Source organism: Octodon degus, unplaced genomic scaffold (genome assembly GCF_000260255.1).
Source record: "Octodon degus isolate 3935 unplaced genomic scaffold, OctDeg1.0 scaffold00070, whole genome shotgun sequence".
Taxonomy (NCBI): Eukaryota; Metazoa; Chordata; class Mammalia; order Rodentia; family Octodontidae; genus Octodon; species Octodon degus.
The window spans coordinates 2,011,384-2,034,040 of NW_004524646.1; the positions used below are offsets into that span (position 1 = coordinate 2,011,384).

At 45.4% G+C, this 22,657-nt stretch overlaps 2 protein-coding genes across 4 annotated transcripts in view; one reads left to right on the forward strand and one right to left on the reverse strand.

Moving 5' to 3' along the window:
• The first annotated feature begins 58 nt into the window (after positions 1 to 58).
• The window catches only part of Tdp1 (tyrosyl-DNA phosphodiesterase 1), an 87,573-nt gene continuing 64,974 nt past the window's right edge, over positions 59 to 22,657 (forward strand). For 2 of the 3 annotated variants that reach the window (XM_004635130.2, XM_023719701.1), the window contains exons 1-6: positions 161 to 286; positions 7,776 to 8,338; positions 10,815 to 10,858; positions 11,671 to 11,726; positions 14,965 to 15,061; positions 19,131 to 19,165. In XM_004635130.2, coding sequence (XP_004635187.1) covers positions 7,783 to 8,338; positions 10,815 to 10,858; positions 11,671 to 11,726; positions 14,965 to 15,061; positions 19,131 to 19,165 — 788 coding nt within the window. In that variant the 5' untranslated portion in view covers positions 161 to 286; positions 7,776 to 7,782. Of the gene's footprint in view, positions 108 to 160; positions 287 to 7,775; positions 8,339 to 10,814; positions 10,859 to 11,670; positions 11,727 to 14,964; positions 15,062 to 19,130; positions 19,166 to 22,657 lie in introns of those variants that run through there. The other variant, XM_023719700.1, reaches the window with a different exon arrangement.
• On the reverse strand, positions 5,115 to 5,393 carry LOC101591792 (putative 60S ribosomal protein L37a). Its single transcript, XM_004635128.1, has one exon. The coding sequence runs from the start codon at positions 5,391 to 5,393 to the stop codon at positions 5,115 to 5,117; it is 279 nt and encodes a 92-aa protein (XP_004635185.1).

The window sequence follows — 22,657 nt, forward strand, 5'->3', positions numbered from 1 at the left end:
CCCGTGCCCTTTGCCTCCCACACCCTCGCAGCCCCGCAGGAGCCTTCTCCCTGTCCGTTTCGTCTCCCATTTCCCCAGAGTTGTAGCAAACATAACAGTCCAACAAGGTAAATTGGAAAAAAAAAAAAAAAAAAAGTAAATTGGGCCAAAATACCCCCCTTATTAAAACTCCCAGTGGGTTCCCACCCCCTTGTCTTTGGCAGATTGGATTCCCTTGGCCTGAAGTGCTTTTCGCGGCATCCTTTAGTCCGCTGGTTCCTACCTCCTGAGATTATTCCAGAGGAAGGTAGGTCATTCTTGTGAAATGTAACGAGGATCTGATCAGCTTGGGTTTTTTAGAATGGTATGTGTTAGTCTGGCTTTTCCATGCTGAAATTAAGTTTTACTAATGCAGAAACTGTACATCCTTAACACCTTATTCCCAGTATTTAATACCTAGTAGCTACTCAATAAACACGTGTTGAGAGGATAGTCTGGAAGATGAGTGTAATCCCCACTCTACAGGTGACACTAAGGCCGAGGAGGTAGCTCACCTTCAGTTGGCACCTGGCATTGGCTGGGTTTTGCCTTGGAGCCCGTGTTTGCCCTTTGCTGGCTGCCTAGGGCTTCAGCCCGACATCCTGGCGCCTAGACCCACCTGGTGGCCTGGTCTCAGCGAAGGAGCGACTGGGGATGCCGATGCCGACCTCGTCCCAGTCCCAGCTGTGTCTGGCGAGCTTCGAGGAGCGGGAACACTTGCAGATCTAAATGAAGTTTGGTTTTGGTGTTGGCTTGTGGAACTGGAGATCAAACCCAGTGGCGCTGAGCTGTATTCCCAGTCCCTTTTCATTTTATTTTTTATGTGGAAATAGAATTTTTAAAAAAGTCCTTAATAAAAGCTCTAACAGTGCTCAGAGTTGGCATTTGCTGGGAGAATTAGAATTTCATCTTCACTTAATATTTGCCAAATTTCATTCTCACCGCCTCCTCCCCAGTTTTTGTGTTACTCTTTTAACACATATGCTATTGTTTACTTAACGTTTTTATTTAAATCCAGTCGCTGTTTTACATAAATATGGTCTTTTTAAAAGTACACTTTATTTTGCTATTATGAGTAATGAAACCACATACTACCTTCTGCTGAAAGTCAATAAAAGTGTTACAGATGCCGGCAGAAGGGCCCAAGCCTGCTGGTTGCTCAAAAACAGGATTAAAGCATTTCTGCCACATTCCAGCGCTCCCCTTGATTTAAGCAAAATGAGGGGATTGAAATGGGTAAGGGAATTATTTTCATCATGTGATGTTGGTCAGCATCGGGTTGCAGGTACCTCTGCCTGGGAAGTGCTGGACTGCCCTGATGGGGTGCGAGGACTCAGTCACCCCACCTGCACTGGAGTTTCAAGTTCAGCACCACTTGAAACTGTGACTGCCAAGAACACAGTGAACACCTGGCAGAAACCTTGGGCTCTACACCTGGCAAACTCTGCTTCACTTATAAAAGTACTCAGGAGGCATGCTGGGAACCTGATCGGGAGACAGAAGTAAAAATCTGCTGCTGGTGGCCACATCCAGTTCTCCAAAGTCAGGCAGTCAGTCCCTGATAGATCTTGACCTTTACAGGCAGCTCCTCTTCAACAAACAAAAGGGTATTGATTGTCTATGGCTGGGCGAGGTGGGGCATACCTTAATCCCGGCATTTGGGAGGCTGAGGCAGGAGGTTCTCTGAGTTCCAGGACTTGGCTACTTAGTGAGTTCAGGGTCATCCTGGAATACATAGAGTCTGTCTCCAAGTAAATAAATAAATAACCTACCAGACTTACTGAGGCACAGTTTCATTAGCTTACTTGCAAGAGTTCTTTGCTTTAGCTAAACAATTCAGAGTTTGAGTGTTAGCAAGCTCCTACCTTCAACTGTGAATAGACCAGAACCAGAAAAGGGGGCTCTGTTCCCTAGGAAATGCCTATTTCAAACCTTTGTTTTTTTTATTGCATTATTTTGTTGTCAGGAATCCCAGCCCCCATATGGATCTAGAAAATAGAGATAAAATCCAACACTTCACAGTCACTAAGAACTTTGTCTACAGAGTTCTCAGAGTTTGGGGATTATGTCTTTTTTTTTTTTTTAAAACCAGGTATTGAACTCAGGCCCTTGCACTTGCCAGGGCAGCGCTTACTCACTGAACCATCTCCCCAGCCCGGATTCTGTCTTACTAATACAAGAATACAGGTCACGGTACCCAGAGCTGCCTACTAAACATATCACAGTTTCCTAAATTTAAGTTTCCATTTCCTAGTAGTTTAGGAATTATTGTAAAACACCTAAAGTTGGGTTTATTTCAGGTTTCTTTGGCTCCTGTCTTCAGAATAAAGGCTAGAGTGTTCAGAAATGAAGGTTTTCTGATTCTTCCTTTCTAAAGGCTGGGCAGATAGCTCAGTAGAACAAGTGCCTGCCTGGCAAGGGCAGGGTCCTGAGTTCAATCCCTGGTACCACATAAAGAAACCTTAAAAGAAATCTTTACTATAATAAGGAAGCTACTTAAGGTTACTGTATCTTGAAATTATCATAGGATCAATTTGTGGTATCACCCGAGGTGTAATTGAAAAGTATGGTGGAGCTGGGTATGGTGGCACACACCTGAATTCCAGCACTTAGGAGCCTAGGCAGAAGGATAAACAAGTGTGAAGCCAGCCTGGGCTGCATAGTGAGCACAAGGCCAGCCTGCCCTACACAGCAAGACCCTCTCGCAGAAAACCAAAATATTACATATATGCACATATATGTGTACTTGTATCATATACGTTGAATGTTCAAATTTTGAAAAATATATTACAGTAGAAGTAGTTGCTATTCCATTCAAAATATTCCCCACACTGCTGAACATACTCCATTGACTTTGCGGAGAGCCAGAAATCATACAGAGCTAAATTTAGTAAATAAAGTAGATAAAGATGCACCTTAATGTCTTTACCAGCCTGCTTTTCCATTGGATTGCACATGAGCAGCATTTGAGATAGTTTATCTCCCCTATACATATAGACAGAAAAAATCCCAACATAAAGGAGGGCTTCCAGAGTGGCTTCAGAAAGTGCCAAGAGCAATTGGTGTGTTCAGAGCAAGCCCATTTTGAAGGGAAGTAATGGAAAAAGAGCTTTTACTGTAATTTACTGTAATTGTTCTTAAACATTCACCATGTGTTTTGACCACACTTTGTATTCCCTAGGGGAGGAGGTCATAGGGGTTTCTTAAGATTTTGCACATTTTGCTGGCTGTGGCAACACACCACCAAAATCTGAAGGATACAAAGATTAGCATGGCTGGAGAAGGATCACACACAGCTTTGGGAAACATTCCATAGATTTGAAAAAAAGAAAAAGATTCTGGTCTCAGTTGGAAGCTGAACCTTTTCTGACCCAAAGCTTTGAGTCTCACTACTTGCTTTAGAAAGGAGAAGCAATCTAGAGAGAACAGCTTGGGTGGGGTGCCTGTGGGATTTAGGTCCTCCTGCTGGCTAGCCAAGCACTCTGCCACTCCCAGCCCAGCCTGGGGGCTCTTTAATTGAAGATTCTGTTCCACTCCTTTCTTTAGAACTGTTTTAGAATTCATAGAAAGCTAGTAACATATGTGCTGCGTAAGTAGCACTAGGTAGCAAATCAGCATGAACTGAATACAGATACCTGGCTTTTAGACCCTTTGCTGGAATAATACACCTCTAGCATGCTTAGTCGTCTGGTTTCTTAGTGCAGATTAGAAACGATTTGGAAAAGCATCTGTACTGTTTCCAAAGCTTCTACAAGCAGCTACTGTGCTTCAATTTTACTTGAACAGAATAGAATTAAAGATAAAACTTAGCAGATGTTAGTGTTCTCAAGACTCAGACACAGGCTAGGATCACTTGTTACAGGAGCCAGGTGATACCCACGTGGTGGATCCAACAAATTCCAGACTAGTGCATGGCAAGCAAAGTACTGCAAGTGTAAGAAAAAAATAAGTACATTTATTGAAGATCACTGGAAGCTGTACTAGGACAGGTCTGTGCTGACAAAAATGTGGCATGAACAGAAAACTGGTTCTAAGGTGACAGGAAAGTAAAGAGCACACAAACAGATAAATCAAGCTTTCGGACATCCAGCCGGAGAGCCTCTCATTAAGTTCCTGGATAAGATTGACAGGGTCCCAAGTCATATTCTAGTATGTCTGGGAAACAGGATTTTCCTGGAGTTCACTGTGATTCAGTTACATACACGAGATGCTGTCCATATTTATTGACCTTCTGTGAGGTTCAAGTGTGGCAAGATTACTGAGAGGTCAGGCCACAAGATCTAATATTTGCGTGTGCCCTGGCCTGGCAAAGCTTTGGGGCTTTTGGATCTTTGATTTATTTTTGCCTTTCAGAATATGGAAAGAGCTTTGGCCCCAGGTGCTGCCTAAGTTGAAGTGGATGGCGGGAGTGGTGTCCCTTGTGCAACCTGCGGGACAGGGACCCGACCCTCTATAGTCCCTGAAGCTTTCGCTGGCCTCAGAGCCTTGAAGAATGTCTCCATGCACTGTAGCTCCTTGAAATGTGTCATTTACCAGAGAAACCTTATCTAATTTGGTAGTTAATTGATTAATTATGAGAAGTAATGATTACTTTTAAAGTAAGTTGCCACTTAAACGTGCATAAATACTTATTTGGAAATCTTTTCAGGCAGCATAAATTTTATTTTTAAGGAATGTAGATTCTATGACTGGCATACTGCACTTGGTCTTGGTTGGCCCCACTTCTTTCAGACAACAGAACTGGAAGATACTCTAGTGCAGACTTTTGGGTTTTCTGAGTTTCCTCTCAAGATTTATGTGCCCTTATTAAAATGATGGGCCTCAGTAGTCACAGAAAAGCATAATAGGCTCCATGGCCCAATGATCAGATTTCAGAAATACACCCTCATCTCAAGCTAGCTACAGGTTCCTCCTGCAAACCCCATTAAAAACCCTAAACCTGTGAGAGGGCCACCACTCTGGTGTTTGCCTGCTGACCGACCCTCTCAGGTTTTAATCCCCTAATGCCTGTCTGCATTCTACTGTTTGGTTTTTTTTTCATTACAAAGATTAACCCATTTATTATAGGCTCAGCATGTCTCAAATAGTAAGAACTTCTACTGGTCTTTCAATTCCTTCAGTCTTCTGATGGCTGACTTGACTGTGACCACAGAAGTGGTATTGTAGGTCCAGGCGCCACCAGCGATGGTCTTCATGCAGGAACCACAGTGCCAGATCCCCACGGCCCGGCTTTTCATCTTGGTCTTGCCACAGAAGGAGCAGGTGTACTTGGCATGCTGGATGATTTCGATCTTCTTCACCATCTTCCAGAGGGAGGCACCATAGCGAGTCCTGTATTTACCAACAATGCTGACCTTCTTGGTGGGCTTAGCCATGGCGATGCGAGGAGGCCCAAACCCAGAGAACCTGCATTCTACTGTTGAGCTCTGCTGCCTTTGCTTTTTTCCTTACACGGGTTATGAGTTGTTCAGGGTGTCCTAGCTACTTTTCTCTCATTGCTGGGATAAAAATACCAGACACCCCAAAATTAAGGAAGGAAAGGTTTAATGAGCTTGCAGTTTGTGGAGGTTTCAGTCCATACTTGGCTGACTCCGAGGCAGACTGGCACATGGCAAAGGACAGCAGTTCATGGCAGTGGAGAACTGCAGCAGAAGCAAAAAGGGAGGTGCAGTAGCAACAGGAGCAGCACAGCAAGCCTCTCCCTTACGTTGCGTTCAGGCTAGCCAAGGGTGTAGCACCCACACACATAATCCCAGCAGCACTCACCCATAATCTCAGCATTGGACCATGAATTAATCACAAAGTCTAGAAGGCCACCTCAGTGACTACACAAGACTTTAGGGGGACACCTAGATTAAAAAAACTAACAGGGGCAGTGGTTACTGAGAGTAGAACCCAAGGCCTTTGTGCTTAGCTGCATCCCAAGCCCTCTTTTTTTTTTTTTTAACTTTGAGACTGTCTCAGATCAGATGGAATTCAACCTTGGTAATCATCTTGCATCAGTCTTCCAAAAATACTGGGATTACCGGCTTGCACCACTATAGCTGGCCTGGTAAAAGCTCTCTGCAGGTTTTCATAGCTTCATTTAGCATCATGGATGGATAATTTTCTCACATTAGTTGGATCCTTATGGAAATACTAAGTCAGGATAGGAAAAAGGAAAAACTAATTTTAAAATTGTATTTTTAATTTATTTTTTTAAAAACCCAGCAGACTCAGGACACAAACCCAGTCAAAAGGTTTCTAAAGTTCATAAAAATACAGTAAACCTGGGCCAGAAAGCCCTTTGTCCTACAGATAGGCCTTTTATAAGTCATTCCTTCTTGCCTGTACCATGGGCCTTTCCTTGTGGGTTGGCTGTAGTCCTGTCACTGTGGGGGGCAGGGGTAGGTGAGGTCCCTCTTTCCTTGAGAGAAGAGAACACACCAGGAGCAGCCAGCAGTTCAAAAGGCAGGCCGCAGCAGGAGAGCATCCTGGGTCTTTACTGTTTAACTCTGATACAGGTTGTTACCATATGTTTACGTTCTTGTACACAGACGTGACTAGCGCACGCAGTCTTCTGCTACTAAGTCTCCTTGTATGACTGTACTAGATAGCAGGCTTGTGCCCTCAGAGCCCCCCACGGGTGTCCGCATATGCTCCCTGAGCTTTGAATATATATATATATATATATTTTTTTTTTTTTTTTTAATTTTATCCATTTATTTATGTGTGTGTGTGTGGCCAGCTCAGCCCACCAGGGGGCAGGGCTGGCTGGCATGTGGTGCTGGGGGATTGAACTGTGATCCCTGTGCTTTGCTAAGCTTGTTCTTAAGTAGGTGCTTTAGACCACTGAGCCATCTCACCAGCCCCTCCCTGAGCTTTGAAACCTGAAGCATTACCTCTAAAGTGCTGCCCCACAACCTGCAACACCTGACACCCATGAATGGGCCATTGCGCTTTCATTGCCAAAAAAGCTGTCACCTTTCATCTGTAATTTGAATCCCCTCTTTCCATAGATTCACAAGTTCTGTAAATCTCAAATCCAGACCTCCAGACCTGTCAAGACCATAAGCATGTCCCCCCAAAAAACTTTGTTTCTTAGTATACTTTTAAAATTTTGCCTAATAGCTTTATACCTCTTTGTGCTATGCCCTGAACATTCTTTTTCTGTGATAGAAGTTGGTAGATCTGCAGCGTGCCCTTGTGTGGGGTGAGTCAAAGGGGATATCGTCTCTGCTACAGGGACTCCCACCGGTGATAGTCCCTAGAGAAGGTTTATACACAAATGGTCACTTAGAATTGCTTTTGAAGCTTATGCCAAGAGGCTTCTCTTTTGAAGAGCGAGACTGATACCATCACAGAAGTCCTGTGGATGTCTCTGCTTGAGTAAAATCTAGATCGATAAACTCCAGTTTGACTGTAAACATTTGAACAATAGTCAGAATTACTCTTGACATTGACTTTAAGCCCAAGCACCTGTTACAAGTTTCAGGGTTAAGAATAAAGGTTTTGTTTTGGATCTTGGCTCCAGCTGCCTTTCCTGGGGCATCTCAGGTAACATGGTCTTGATTGAAAGACAAAGGTAAGGGTGGAGAAGATAAGCAGGATTTTTGTGTTAACTTTTCAATTTTTTATAGATTTTGGTATCCATTACAGGGCTCTGGTAGAAAGGCTGCACATGTGTCAGAAGTTCCTCTGAAAGGAATTAGAGAATCATCAAGTTATTTTGCCAGTGGACCAGGGAATGGGATGTAATGTTTCTCTTTCCTTTGCAGAAGTATAATGTGCCAGGAAGGCAGTTATGGGAAATGGACATTATCCAGTAGCGAGGAAAGCGAGGATGAAAAGCCCGAGCCAGACAAGCCCTCTACCTCTTCTGTGTGCACCGAGCCGGGAACAGCGCCGGAGCTGAGCTACACCTGCTCTGCGGCTCAGCAAGCTGCACACCGGAGGCAGCTCGCACCAGTGCAGTTCACGAACGCAGATTCAGTTTCGCCTGCCAAAAAGCAGAGAAGTAGCTCCCAGGAAGACCTTGGCTGGTGTCTCTCCAGCAGTGAGGATGAGCTGGAACCAGAAACGCAGCCAGCACAGGCTGAGCAAGTGGTGGGCAAAGAAGAGAAAGACATCCCCACTCCCAAAAATGGTGCTGCCCGAAGGACCGGAAACCATGGCCCTCCTGTCTGCCACAGGCTCAAAGAGGAGAAAGATGGGCATGAGACTTCAGGTGAAGGCCAGGACATTTGGGACACGTTGGATACTGGGAACCCCTTCCGGTTCTACCTTACTAGAGTCTCAGGAATTAAGCCAAAGTACAACTCCAAAGCCCTCCACATCAAAGGTAAGGATATAGGGCGACCAGCAGCGGTAAAGTTATACCTGAGGTGTTCTCCTTGGTAAATCAAGAAGAAAGGCCAGGCCTGAGTGCTTAATGATTGTTGCTGTGGTCTTCACTACACTTAGGAAGCAAAATAATTCTTCGTGTGTTTGTGTGTGTGTTTGTATATGAGACAAGGTCTTGCTATGCAGTTCAGTCTGGACTTGAGCTTTCTTTGTAGCCCAGGCTGGTCTTGAATATGCAATGATCCTCCTGCCTCAGCCTCTTGGGTGCTGGGATTTTAGGCGTGTGCCACCAAGCCCAGTTCAAAATACTCTTTTTCATAAGCGTTAGTTGGACTGCAAGCTGTCTACTTAGAGCAGACATGCAGAGGGTATTTCTTAAAAACCTATAGCTCAGCCCCTTGTACACTTAACACACTGTTTGGAATTATTTCACTTAAAGATTAGACTTGATCAGGAGCACTTCATTAAGTCACCAAGCTTGGCCGCAGTAGTTCTCTGTGGTCCCTGGATTAGCAACATCAGACTGGCCTGGAACTTGTAGAAAATGCAAACTCTCTGCTCTTCGAGTCTTCCACTCAGGTACCTGTGTTTTCACAAGCCATTCGGGGCTCAGATGTTCCATCAGGGCCCAGAAGCGCTGCCTGCCAGCCCACTGTGGGCTCCTGGTGATGAAAGGGCAGAAGAGAGTGCAGCAGTGCAGGTGGACCTTTCAGCCGCAGTGAGAAGTGGGTCTCTGTGCCTTTCCTGATCCCACAGGAAAAATGGGGCGGGGAGGGCACTGGAGAATCTGCGGCACCAAGCCCTGGCCCCGCTGCCCATTTGCTCTTTGCTACACAAGGCTTGACATCTCCAGATTTCTGTAAGCGCCCCTTTAGACTGGGGGCTCCGAAAAACAGCCAGGATGGGAAGTACTAGCACCGTGTGTTCACACAGCCAGTAAATATCGTTACCTTTCTCACAGATTAGCTTTCTTCTGACTCCAAATCAAGAGTACATTGGGGGCTGGGGAGATAGCTCAGTAGAATAAGCGCGTCCTGAGTTCAATCCCTGGTACCGCCAAAAAAAAAAAAAAGAGTACAATATCCACTGTCAACAGTATTTCTATGTGTCAGAGATATAATTGTGCATTTTATTTTTTCTGTGTGATATATAAATGTTGACGCATTTAATCCTATACGGTAGCAAGTTCATTTTGAGTTTCTTACCTAGAAGGCATTTTGAAGAAACATAAGACAGTTGTCAGTTTTGTTTGTTTGTTTGTTTGTTTTGTTTTGAGGGAGATTAGCACAGGAAACAGAGAACTCTGCACACTTTGGTTGCACAAAATTAATAAAGACTTGCTATGGGCACAAGACATTCAGGAAGCAAGGATGAGGGGAGCTTTTCCCTAGACTTTAATCCTCATAGCAACTTTATGAGTAGGTGTTTCAGATGTCCTTCTTGGATAGGTGACAGAGCTGTGGTTTAGAAAAGTTAAGTCCACTGCCCAGAGTCCCAGAGCTGGTCCGTGAGACAGCTATGACTTGCATCAGGCGTGTGGCATTCCAATTCATCCTGCTTGGGATAGCACATTAACATGCACCATAAGTGTGGTTGTCTAGAAAATCGCACAGAGGAAGGGGACTTCCCAAGGTCCTTGAGTGAGGGCAGAATTTGCCCTCTTTTCAGTGGTTCTTGAAAGTGGGTGGAATGTCAGGGAGACAAAAGGCCCACACTGGATATCTGTAAAGTAGGTGACTGAGCCCCTACTCTTCCTCAGAGGCAGCACTCATGGGCTAAAACAAGCTGGAGCCAGACACCCTGGATCTGCCTTGCACCCTGCCGCTTCCTGGCTGTGGTCATGGGCAGCCTCCAGGGGAGACCATCCTCATCCCCAAAAGAAAAATAACAGAACCTGCCTCGAAAAGTGGCTGGGGAGTAAGAGTTAATGTGTGGGAAGTGCCTGGCACCGGACGTCCTGCGCCGTTGTACCTGTAGGCTCAAAAGACAGGGATGACCGGGGGCCACTTCCTGTGGGGCGACTCACAGTCAGAAACATTCTGCCTGACATAAAGTCTGAGTGGCTGTCAGGAGGGACCTCCTTCAAGGTGGCCGGGAACACCAGGGGTGGCAGTGTAGAACTGTGGGAGCACAGTGCTCCAAAATCCCAGAGGGCCCAGGTCACAGATGGCTACCTGAAGAAGGTAAGGATCCAGAGACCCTGGAAAGAGAAAGGTACCAGGACCATGGGTGTTAACAGTCACCGCGTACTGAAGTTGCAGATTTGAGTTTTACATTGTGTTTTATAAAAGAATATATGATTAAACATTAAATACCACAGGGAAATTTTTGAGCATGTTAAAGCCTAGCTTTGTAATGGTTTCCAGTTTACTGTTTTCTGAGCCAAATCTCGATGATTGGTAACTGTTCAGTAAGTTAGTTGTGATTGTTATGACCACAGGACTTTGAGTGTGAATCGTGTTTCTCCTTTGTAGATATTTTATCTCCTCTATTTGGGACACTTGTTTCCTCATCTCAGGTGAGTTTATGGGTACATTGTTTTTTACTCAAGGGAAAACAGACAAATAATTAAACAACTTTATAAGAAAGTATGAGAGGCAGGGATATGTGTCTCAGTCCTGTGCAGAGTCCCCAGGATGGCACATGCCCAAGAAACTGGCATCTGTGGGCCTAGGTGGGGCTGGCCCTATTAGTAAAGGAGCCCGTCTTGATCAGACCCCACAGACTGATTGAAGGCTTACTTTGGATGTTACAACCTGGACGCTAGATGGAATGGGGTACACCAAGGCTGAGCTCCTAGACTCAGGCCAAGTAAGACCCACCTGGGGTCAGGATGTGGTTGTTAACAACTCGTGAGTGCCCAGGACCATACGTGTGCACCCAGCTGGTCACTAAGTTGGGCTGGAAGGAAATTTTCTCTTCTAAAAGTCCTGGGATCTTGCATCCAAAATCTATCATTTTATAATCACTTAGGAGAAAAGGGATTCATGTATAAGCTCCTTTATTTAAATTAATAGCAGGACTGTTAGAAATAACATAGCGACATCCTGTTGACAAGTACAAATGCTGCCAAAGCATGCAGAGATAATTTCCTTAGAACCTATTTTTCTTATACGTATGGCTGCATTTGTGCAGATTCCTTTAACCATGTATTCCTTCAGGATAAAATTTAGATTTGTTTATGAGTCATGCAGCGTGGCTGTACAGGTTTATAAATTATATGTGTAGGGCATTATTATTTGAGAGTTTCTTTCAGTTTAGTGAATGGTTTTTCTGAACTGCTTGGCTGCGCAACCTGTGTCTTAGTTCCTTTTCCTTTCCCCCATCTAGTTTAACTACTGCTTTGACGTGGACTGGCTTATAAAACAGTATCCACCAGAATTCAGGTGAGTTCCAAGGTAACACCACCATAATAACAATAGACACATAATAATACTGTAACCAATAAATAATAAAACTGGATTGCTTTGAAGCACAAGATCTGTATTTCTCAGATGAAAGCCACCCATCTTTTTAAAGTACTTATTTTCAAACTATTGAAATCAAATTGACATTGTCATTTTGAGCAAAATAGCATTTGAAAGTCTGTTTAATCACATACATTCTTTTAACAGATCGGAGTGCTTTGCTCTGTGCTCTGTGCTCTGTGCTCTGTGCAGAAGTAGGCAAAGACAAATTCCCAGCAGACCCCGGGACTCCATGCCCAGTGTTAGCGGGAGGCAGTGCTGGCCTCCAGGGAGCAAGGACCTATCCAGGCCAGGTGCCACGCCCTGCTCAGCATCTCGGCGCTGCTCTTTTCCTGAGGATCGCTGCGCTTCTCCAGTCATTCTTCCTGTATGGACACTTCATCAGCTGCATGTTACAGAGCTCAGCATCATGACGTGCCACCTGCCCTTGTTTCTAGCATATCTATTTATTTATTTTTAATTTTTGTACTTATTGCAAGGTCTCTACACAGCTCAGACTCAGTGATCCTCCTGTTTTCAGCCTCCCCAGTGCTGGGATTATAGGCCCGCGCCACCACACCTACACTCAGTGGCCGGCTCAGCGCTCCTGGGGGTGGGGCTATCTCACCAGCCCTCTAACATATTTATACCCAGGGGAAACATGATCATCAGGGTCCTCAACACTCTTGGTGTGTATAAGGCATCATATTATGGAAACCTTTGTCATTCGAGAGGGTAAGATGCTGCTGAAGTTTCCCAGGCAGCTTTGGCACTCAAGGGCTCAGATTTAATCTATAATGTGGAGGATGAATTTTAGCTGCATGTGAATAGAAAACCCAAAGTAACAGTGGTTTAAGCAAAACAAATTAGTTTTTCAGCACAAGAAGTCCAGATGGTATATGTTTGTGATCTGTGTTAGGGGACACCATGATTTTCTCCAGGAGTTAGCTACCTGTCTTCTGACTTTCTGTCTCACATGGTGTGTCATTTTAGTGTTCAAAGTCACCCCCTGCTCCAGGATGGCAGCCAGAGCCTCAGTTCCCTGTTTGTGTTTCAGGCGGCAAGGAGGAGGAGAAGGAAGGAAGGGCTCATGTCCCAGTCTTGTCCCCATGACCAGCTGTCCTGTGGTCCCACACAGCATCTGCTTCTCCCTCACTGAGCTCAAGTGCATGACAACCAGCCCTAAAAGAAACTGGGAATGTGGCAGCTGAGCACAGCCTGTCCTGCATGAAATCGAGATACTGCTAGAAAGGAGAGGCTGCGTAGTTGGGACAGTGAGTGGGCTCAGCTGTAGCCCCACCCAGAGCTCATCCCTGGGGTGGTGTGAGAGTAGTCTGCTCTTCCTCCTTTGCTTCTCAAAGACCTTGACATCAGATGTCTCCCCTTTACAGTGTTGCCAATACTCATGCACTAAAATCCCCTTAGGACATTTTATAGTGGAATCTTATTTTAAATAGGGTTTGTTACAATCCTTACTGGGGGATAGGCCTTACAGAGGCCATAGGGCAGCCTCTACTCCAGTATGACTGGTGTCTTTATTAAAAGGGAAAGGTTGGACAGACACAGAGAGGACCCTGTGAAGACACGAGGATGCCATGTATACCCCACAGAGAGCACGAGGCTACCTGCAGCCAGATTGAGGCCTGGAACAGACTCACCTCCCCTGGAAGGCAGTAACTCTGCCAGTGTCAGAACCTCAGGATTTTTTTTTTCATAGCTGTAAAACAACAGGTTTCTATTGAAGCCATTGTTTTCTGGTGCTTTGTTACAGCAGCTGTAGCAAACTTACACAATGTGCAGCTAAAGCTCAGCAATTAAGGTCAAAGGACAGAAGAGCTCTTCCCTTCACGCCCTTACCACTCAGTGCACCTTGGGAATGTGCTCAAGACCATATAAGGACGTAAGGACGTGGAGTGTCAACTTTAGGTAACATCTATAGCTTGCAGAAAATTTTAGCCCAGGAGGGTTTGTACTGCACTGTGCAGACGTTGCTTTTTTATAACAGTCCACAGAACCCATAAATTTGGAGAAATTAATGAAGATCTTAGCTTTTCTTAACCTGTTATTGTAAGATGGCTGTGGTCTAGTAACCAATCTGGTTTCCAGGGAAATGCATGAGTGCTTCCTACATTGCTCTCTGTGCTGTTGTCAGTTACTATTTTTTCAAGTAAGAAAAAAGTTAGGCATGTGTGCTTCATGGTGAGAGTTTAAAGTTTTACGTGGGCATAAGAGGTCAGTGCCAAAATTGCATTTCCTACAGTGTTTCCTTCTAGTTGAGTGTTGTCTCTTCATGTGTGGCAGAGAATCAGTCTGCAGTGTAATTGAGAAATGGGAAAGTAGCTGTAGTTGTTTCTCTTCCTTAATAGCTTATTGAAGAAAAATTCAATTTTGGGCAGTTAGTTGAGGTAAAAAAGATACATTGATTTCTTTCTTTTTCTTTCTTTTTTTTTTTTTTTGGTAGCACCAGGGAATTGAACTTGGGGCCTTGTGCTTGCCAGGCAGACATTTATTGCCACTAAGCTATCTCCCCAGCCCCTAGATACATTGATTTCTAAGGATCATCTTGCTTTGAATTAACTGGAAATGAAGGATCCCTTCAATGTCTTTTTAATCTATTCCTGAAGAGTGTTTTTATGTAGTCTTTGGAATTTAAAAATTGCAATGTGTTTTGCACCCTGGTCCATTGGAATCTGTCTACCTATAATAAGCCTGCCTTGTGCTGTGGGCCTGGGCCTGTTTCCTTTTGTGTCCTGGGTCCTGCGCAGTATCTAGAGCAGCTAGTAGAAGCTGGTGAACAGAAGGCAGAGAGAGTCCACTGCTTGATCCAGACAACTCTGTAGGGACAGTGATGACTGTACCTTTAACGTATTTGATCATAAATGTATTAACACAGAGGAGCCTGTGTGCTCCTTTGGATGAAGAAGGTAATTGCTGGAGCGCCCGCTGAGTCTCAGCCCTTCTGTGTCCCAGCAGCCCTTGGGGTCAGGTCTTGTGGCCCCTTGCCATGGGCCACAGGCACAGCTAGTGAGAGTGCATGCAGAAGCTGTGAACTGGGCTGTGTACTCAGATGCAGTTGGCAGAACCAAGTGTCTGGCGGTACACAAACCAGCCTTCCTCAGAGGGGCAAGAGTCCAGCTTCATGACTGATGCATCTTAAATACTTCTCATCACTTTTCAGGAAGAAACCAATCCTGCTTGTGCATGGTGATAAGCGAGAAGCGAAGGCCCATTTGCATGCCCAGGCAAAGCCTTATACCAACATTTCGCTCTGCCAGGTAAGCCGCCTGTTGCCACTGGACATCATGGTCAGTCTGGGAGCTGGGAGGAATTTGAGACCTTTAGGCCACCCTCCCCACAGCATCCTCAGCAGATATGGTCTAGCCTCAGTCTAAACTGCCTGAGATAGCCCAGTCCCTTGGTGGGAGCCACCAATGGTTGGAAATACTTTTCTTTATCTTAACCTTAAAAGTCTCTGCCTATAATTTCTACCCATTGGCCCCAATTTGCCTCCTCAGGAGCAGACAGAACCTCTTCTTTGTGCTTGTCAGTGCTTCCTATAGTCAAGTAAGCTGTCCTGCTTCTAGTCCTCTCACGGGTGTAGGCGCTCAGCCTGCATCAGTTTGCTCAGTGTAGTGTGGATCCAGCTCTTTTCCCGGCCTCCTGGTACTGTTTGCAGCTCGTTTGTCCATGTACCTTTTTTTTTTTCTTTTTTTAAATTCTGGAGATTGAACCTAGAGCCCTTCACACAGAGTTACCTCCTCAGCTCTTCTTAGTTTTTGAGTCAAAGTCTTGCTAAATTGCACAGGCTGGGGTCCAATTTATAGTCCTGCCTGAGCTTGCAGAGTGCGGGGAGCAACCCAGCTGACTCCGCGCGCCTCTTGAAACCTGCGTGGCAGCACTGAGCGGGGCCTCTGGTTCTACCGCAGGGGTGCGGCTCTGCTGCTCTTGGCACTTCCGCCGTCGTGCTCAGTTCTTTTCGCATCACTGGCACCTGAGGTCTACACTGGAGAGCCTCTTAGCTTTGAAGCCTGTGAGGAAGCTTTAGTGACTCATGCTGCATGTGATCCAGGCCCCAGGAGCGAGCACTGAATGCTTTCCTAGCGCGTATGTGTGCTTGCTTGGCTGGGACCAGCGCAGAGTAGAGAAGAAGGGGACGCACTCAGAAACTAGCATCCAGTTTCTCTGTAGTGTCCTGTAATTTTATCTTCGTACTTTGTTTTTGCCCTACAGTGTGACCAAATGAATCTCGGACTTTTGTTATGTGCCATAATCTGCACCCAGAACGAGCTCTTCATGGGCCATTTTCAACCAAAAATAAATAAATAAATAAATAAAACAGGTGAGGCAGGAAAAATAGGAATAAAGAATATTTACATTTGTGGAAATGGTGGTTATGAATTAACTGGCAAAATAGTCATTTTTTCGTATTCCTCTTAGCAGGATCATCAGCCCATTCATGGGAAAGCTTAGTAAAAGATAACTTTCATGACTGTTCTCTGTTATCAGCGTAGTGAAACTGGCTCAAGATTTCTGCTCTTGGAGTACAGAGGCATGGTACCCGGGTCCTTTTTTTGCAGTTCTCCTTCTGGGGTCGTTTTTCTCCATTCATACAAGGTTTCAGAATTTCAACTCACATCTTCCAACTATAGATGATATCAGGGTTTGCGTGTGTGTGTCTGTGTGTGTGTGTGTGTGTGTGTGTTTTAAGATCAAAACAGGGTGAAAGCTCAGTCAGATTAACCATAGACAGACCTCACAGTATTTTTCCTGACTTAGCCCACTGCACTTTCTCTTTCTTTTTTCGTTTGGTACCAGAATTCAAACTCACGACCTTGAACTTGCCAGGAAGGCGCTGTGCCATTGAGCTATATCCTGGGCCCAGGCACTTTCTATAACTTTGGTTTTCAAGTACGCCTTCCTTCCCTAGCATGTGGCTCCTCTTCTGCACATGTGTGCCTTTCCTTAACAGGCACCTACAATGCCATTGTGTTGTGTCTGTTCCCAGCAACACAAGAGGCTAGTCTGGAGTAGGAGAGATGCAGGCAGAAAGCAGGTGCAAAAGGAATCCTGAAAACAGTGATTTAATACATAGAAGTGGGGGCCCAGCCCCTTAGCTCAGCTCTTTAAGTGGCTGCTTCAAAAAAGCAGCCAGGCTCAGGTTGCTGTGGTTCGATCCCCACAACTCAAGCCAGCCAAACCTGCCCTGAAGGCATTCGGAGCAAATAAATAAATAAATAAGTACATAGAAGTAGTGTGGTTGAAATAGGAACTGTATTGAGAAGCTTAGCAGGCTTGCTCTCAAGAACATGCTTTGGACCTGCCACTAGAGGGTGCAAGGAGACCCGTCTTGGCAATGGCGCAAAGCTCTGTGTGCATGCCTGAGTGCCAGACCTAGCTACAGAAGTGTCACCCTACGCTGATCTGTTGAAAACCTTTATATCTTGTTTTTGGGATGACTCTTTGAATATTTCTAGCAACACTGTGTCATTGAGGCAGGATGGAGACTGGTAGTCAAGGGTCAGATTGCCTGGGTTCTGTCCAGCGCTGTCTGGGTCCAGATGCTGTAACAGAATCTTTTTTCCCCTGGGCAACATAATGCATTCGTTTCTCTCTGTTCTGGAAAGCAGAAAATCTAAAACAACAGTGCAAAACAATCCGGGCCCTGGGTGTACTTTCTTTTTCCTGGCTTGTGGAGGGCCACTGTCACACGGTGTCCTCACTTAGTAGAGGGAGATGGGGTCCATACAACCACTCCTGGAATCCTTATTGTAAGAGCACTATTCATAATTGATTACCCACCCCCACAAACGCATGTGTTTATTCTTACCACCTCCATGAAGTTCCTGGGACAACAACCAATTATACATGGCGAGATGCTTAACATTCAGTCTGTAACACTGTGTTGTTCTGGTCTTGTTTCTGAAGCCTGATTGTTCAAGCCTGATTTCTTGTGTTCAGAAAGGATTACTGATGCTCTTCATCACAGAGTTTTAAAGAATTTTGTACATCAGACCCCCAAAAGCACTCATCAAATACTATCTTTTTTTATGCTTCAACCTGCCCAAAAACATTTAACTTGTACAAAACAAAAGCCTGGCCTCTGGCCAGTGCTCCTTCTTAGCTAAGTATCAGTTTACTGAGTGGCAGTCTTCCTTCTGATTTTACAATTCTGAAAACGTGAATAGTTCCCAGCCCTCTCTCCCGTGGCTAGAGCGCGCAGGTATGCACCAGGGGTTAGCATCCCAGCTCACACTTGGATGTGGAAGAGCACAGGCACTGGACTTCTGGGTGGCAGGCATCTCCCACCAGAGCCTGTGTTGTACTCACTTGTGTCCTAGTGCTCACATCTGCCCTGGCAGACAGTGCCCTCTGCGGTCACGGGGTGGGGGGGGGGCATTGTCGTGATTGCTACTGTCAGCAGAGCTTGCTGCAGGCAGGCCCCTTTCCTCTGCATTTCCTCACTTACTCCTGGCTCTAAATCTCATAGTATTCCTCTGGTAGTACTGGGAGTTGAACCCAGAGCCTTCCCACTGAGCTCCATCCCCAGACACCCCCACTCCAACACACACCCTCTTTGAGACAAGGTCTCACTGTATTGCCCACGCTGGGCATGTACTTGAGATCTTCTTGCCTCAGCCTCCCAGGGTGTTGGGATTATAGGTGTGTGCCACCACAGCCAGCTGACAATACCTGGTCCTAAAGAAGAGAAAGCTGAGGCCTAGAAACACAGGTGTTTTCCAGAGTCGTACTAACTTGTGAAGACAGGATTTCTTTCAGAGCCCACCCCTTCCCACCACGCTCTTACTGTACTGAATCCTGGGCGAGACCTTTGCGTCTCCGCCTGCCTTCCATCTCATCATTAAGAGGTTATTTTATAACAAATTTTATTTTTTGTGGTACCAGGAATTGAAAAAACTGATTTACTGTCTTTTTCTTTTTCAGCACTTGCTATGTGTTCAGTCTTAGAAAGTTTCTATTTTATCATCACTACCGTCCTTGTGTTGGCATCACGTTCTTCTAAATAAGCTCTGAAAACTGTGTATTTCTTCTGTATTAAGCCAGACGCCTAATTTTAAAGCATTGCATAGAATCACTCTTGTTTATTAGTTTTTTGACAACTGAAGAAATTAAATTGTACACTCCTAATTACTATAATTTAAAATGTAATATAAAATCATTTTGGAGAACCAGTTTTGGTTTTTATGAGCCTTATGCTAAAATAAAAACCATCAATAGAGGGCAGTAGACAGTGTTTTTAGAACATGACCCATTTTAAAATTTCTTATAGGAGTATTATTGAGGTCTTTTTTTTCTTTCAAGTAAATGACTTCTCTTTCATCATAGGCGAAGTTGGATATTGCTTTTGGAACACACCACACGTAAGTACCTTACAAAATGGGGAGGGTATGATTTAATGCATCAAAGCGTATTATTGCAAAAGTGTGTTTGCAGGGGCTAATCTGTGATCGTGCTGCTAGAAGACGGGGAAAATGAAGCTATCAGCAGTGGAGTGCATGGAGTTGTTCTCTTGAGCTTTAAGATTTAATGCTGAGTTCTGCCAAAGCAAACAAACAAACAAACAAACAAACAAAAAAACACATGGGGCCGGGGAGATGGCTCAGTGGAATAAGCGCTTCCCTGGCAAGCGCATGGACCTAAGTTCAATCCCTGGTTCCACCACAAAAAAAAAAAAAAAAAAAAAGATTTAATGCTGAGATTCTTGCTCTTAGCATGTAGGTATAAACCTCTGAGTGGGAAGCTTCTCCCATCTGCTCAGGACTTGTGTGTGTCAGGCCTGGAAGGAATGGGCTAGGGTTGTGTGGTTCTTGTGATCACTGATACTTGTATGTGTGCTGTTGTTACCACATTTTTGGGTGCTACAATCTCCTTCTGAAGGTGGTTTCTAGATTATTTCTGTCCTGAGCAAAGAATTGGTCAAGATAAACACAAATGTTAGCAAAGTTTTATTAAGGGTGAGGGGGGAAAAAAGGAAACAGGCTCAGCAGAGCAATTTTGGGCCAAGTAAGAGTAAGAAAACAAGTACACCCCATGGCCTGAGAGCAGGCCCGTGCAAGAGAGAACACAGTGCCAAAACCTCAGTGCAGACTATTCTTTTTGTATCACCCAGTGCTCAGGCTGAAGCTGGGTCTAGCCCCTCTATGGAAAAACCATGCAGGGCATTGGGAGCTGTTCTGAGCATGCGGCCCGGGGTTTTGTAATTAACAGGTCTCGCCTACTTCCTAGCCAGCTTTGCCAAGACCGAATCTCCTGCCCCTCAGTCCTGGGACTCTCGTTGCCCCTCCTTTCACAAAGTTTAATGATCTGGATAAGCATGAGCTGTGTCAAATAGTGTGCTGTTGTCTAATTCTATACTACAGTCAAAAGGAAAGCTGTTGTGCCAGAAGTTGTCAACTTGAAGACTGGCCCAGCTCAAAACAGCTCTTTTAGAGTAACTTTCTGGGTTATAAAGCAGAGACAAGAAAAACTTTTCTGTTGCTGTCTTCTTGGCACAGTGAGCCCAATTTTCAGCCTACATTAGGTTTATGGAGTCCTTTTACAAAGTCATTGATTCTACAAATAAGAAAAAGAAATCAACATGGTGGGTCAGGTGTGGTCGCACACACCTGTAATCCTAGCACTGGGGAGGCTGAGGCAGGAGGATTGCCATGAGTTCAAGGCCATCCTGATCTACATAGCAAGACCTTGTCTCAGAAAAAAAAATTCATGAATGCAACACGGTCACCCCTATTTTAATGCTTCCACAAATTTCATTTCTTTGGAAAGTATTTCTAAAAGAATGTGACAGCACCCATTTTCTTCCAAACCAGTAGTGGCAGTGGGTGATTTGCATCAATCCTGGGCCTCTGGGCAAAAAGGAATCCCTTAAGAGGAAGGGCTTGCCACAAGCCTTGCTGTCACTGCTGTTTTCGTTTTGTTGTGATGACCTGAAATGGTGGCATTGTGGCCATTTCTCTATTCGTGTGCTAAAACTATTTTTCCTGGTTGGTTTTGGGGAGGAGCCAGAGTGGAAGCAGTTGGGCCAGTCCTGGAGAGGACAGGAGCTCGCCACACGTCCTCAGGCTTAAGGTGCTTGAAATAGAAGGCACAGCACCCCCAGACCAGCCTTAGTGGGCAGCATTCATCCAGCAGAGGAAAGGGTTCGAGCTTAAGGAAGGCGACAGCACGAGCACCTCACTCACATGTAATATATTCTTTTATACTGACTTTCCAGGGTACCAGTTTTAGTAGAAAATACAGAAGGCCATCAGACAAGGGCCTCTCGGTAGTAACAGGTAGCACCAAATAAAAAGGCCTTAGCTGGAACCCCAGCATAAATACCAGCTCCTGGCAGGTCCTGCTGCCCATCTGGTTTGTGGCCGTGATGTGCTCAATCACCTGTGTCAGGCTGCTGTGCCGGCCGCGCAGGCTGTGCTCCATGGTGAGCCTCCTGGTGAACCGCCACTACCAGGTAGCAGGAGAACCTGCATCGTCATGTCCTGCCAATCCTGGGAGGGACCCTGTGGTAAGCCCACCCGGGATCTAGCGCAGTGATGCTTAGCTGAGCAAGCTGGGTGAGTGGGTACCCTTTGTTTAATGCTCTTCAAAAAGTTATTTGCAGGCTGAGGCAGGAGGATTGCGAGTTCAAAGCCAGGCTGGGCAACTTAGTGAGACCATGTCTCAAAAACAAATAAAAAATGTGAGGGGAGTATGTAGCTCGGTGCTAGAGTGCTTGTTTAACTTGCACAAGAACCTGAGTTTTACCCCCAGTATCACACGCACACATGCACACACATTATTTGGTCCTTTCAATCTTACAGATCAGAAAACTGAGGCCCAGAGTAGGTAAGCTGGTTTTGCTTGGCTAGAGAGGGAGACAAGAATAGAACTCATGTGTTTTCATTTTGAATTTGTTCCTCTTTGCTCACTCAGCCTTATCCTCCTAGCACCTAACAGTTTTTATTTCAGAGTTTAAAATGCTCAGGGAAGTAATTCTAACAGAACCTTTCCCAGCTAGATAGTATCTGTAGCTTACATTTTGTAGAAATGCCAGAATCTGGAGCTCATATCTTGAAACTATTTTTGGTTGCTTCTTGTTTTACAAATTATTCATTAAATATCTCTTACTCTCTAGTCACACACAGGAGGGTATAGTTTTTGTCCCTGCAGCTCTGTGTCTTTTAGTGAGTGAAATCAAACATGGTGGGGGGGGGGGAGCCTTCCAGCTCGAGGTGGTGGGGTATGAGCTGCCCTCCCAGCCTGCAGGTGGTCTTGGAGTGGCTCACACCTGAGCTGGCATGGCCTGCCCAGGTGCTGCATGCATGAAACACGGAGCTAGCCCACGTGCAGGCCTGGCCCTCTTGTGCTCACAGTCTGGGTCAAAATGTGTTCTGTCCAATTTCTATAGGACGCTGGGCAACCCTGTGGTCTATGTCGCAATGTTTTAGGATGGCAAAAGCCTCCCAGTCTTGATCACTTTCTCATGGCTGGGACACAATACCCAGCACTCTCAACATAAAGAAAAACTTTGTTTTTCTCTCATTCTGGAGTCAGCTGGCTTCAGGCAGAATGGCATGAGGCGCTCGGGGCGCATCTGTTCTCTAAGCTGTATGCCGCCTCTGGGCTGGGAAGTTACCTCTGAAGACCACAGAACAGATGAAGAGAAAGAGCCACAGCAGCTGCAAGGCAAATGTCACTATCCAAGCTGGGGGGAGCAATTCAGTGGGATGGGGTACACCTCTTCCCCCTACCTCTAATTGGGACTTCCCACACCCTTTTGTTAGTATGTTTCTCACCAAGACTGTGTCTCCCCCAACTTCCCCTCCCTCCCCAATACCATGAAGTATCCGCCGTTGCCACCACTATCCTGCCAA

Coding starts and splice junctions, on each gene's coding strand:
- LOC101591792 (XM_004635128.1), bottom strand. CDS start 5,393: ATGGCTAAGCCCACCAAGAAGGTCAGCATTGTTGGTAAATACAGGACT.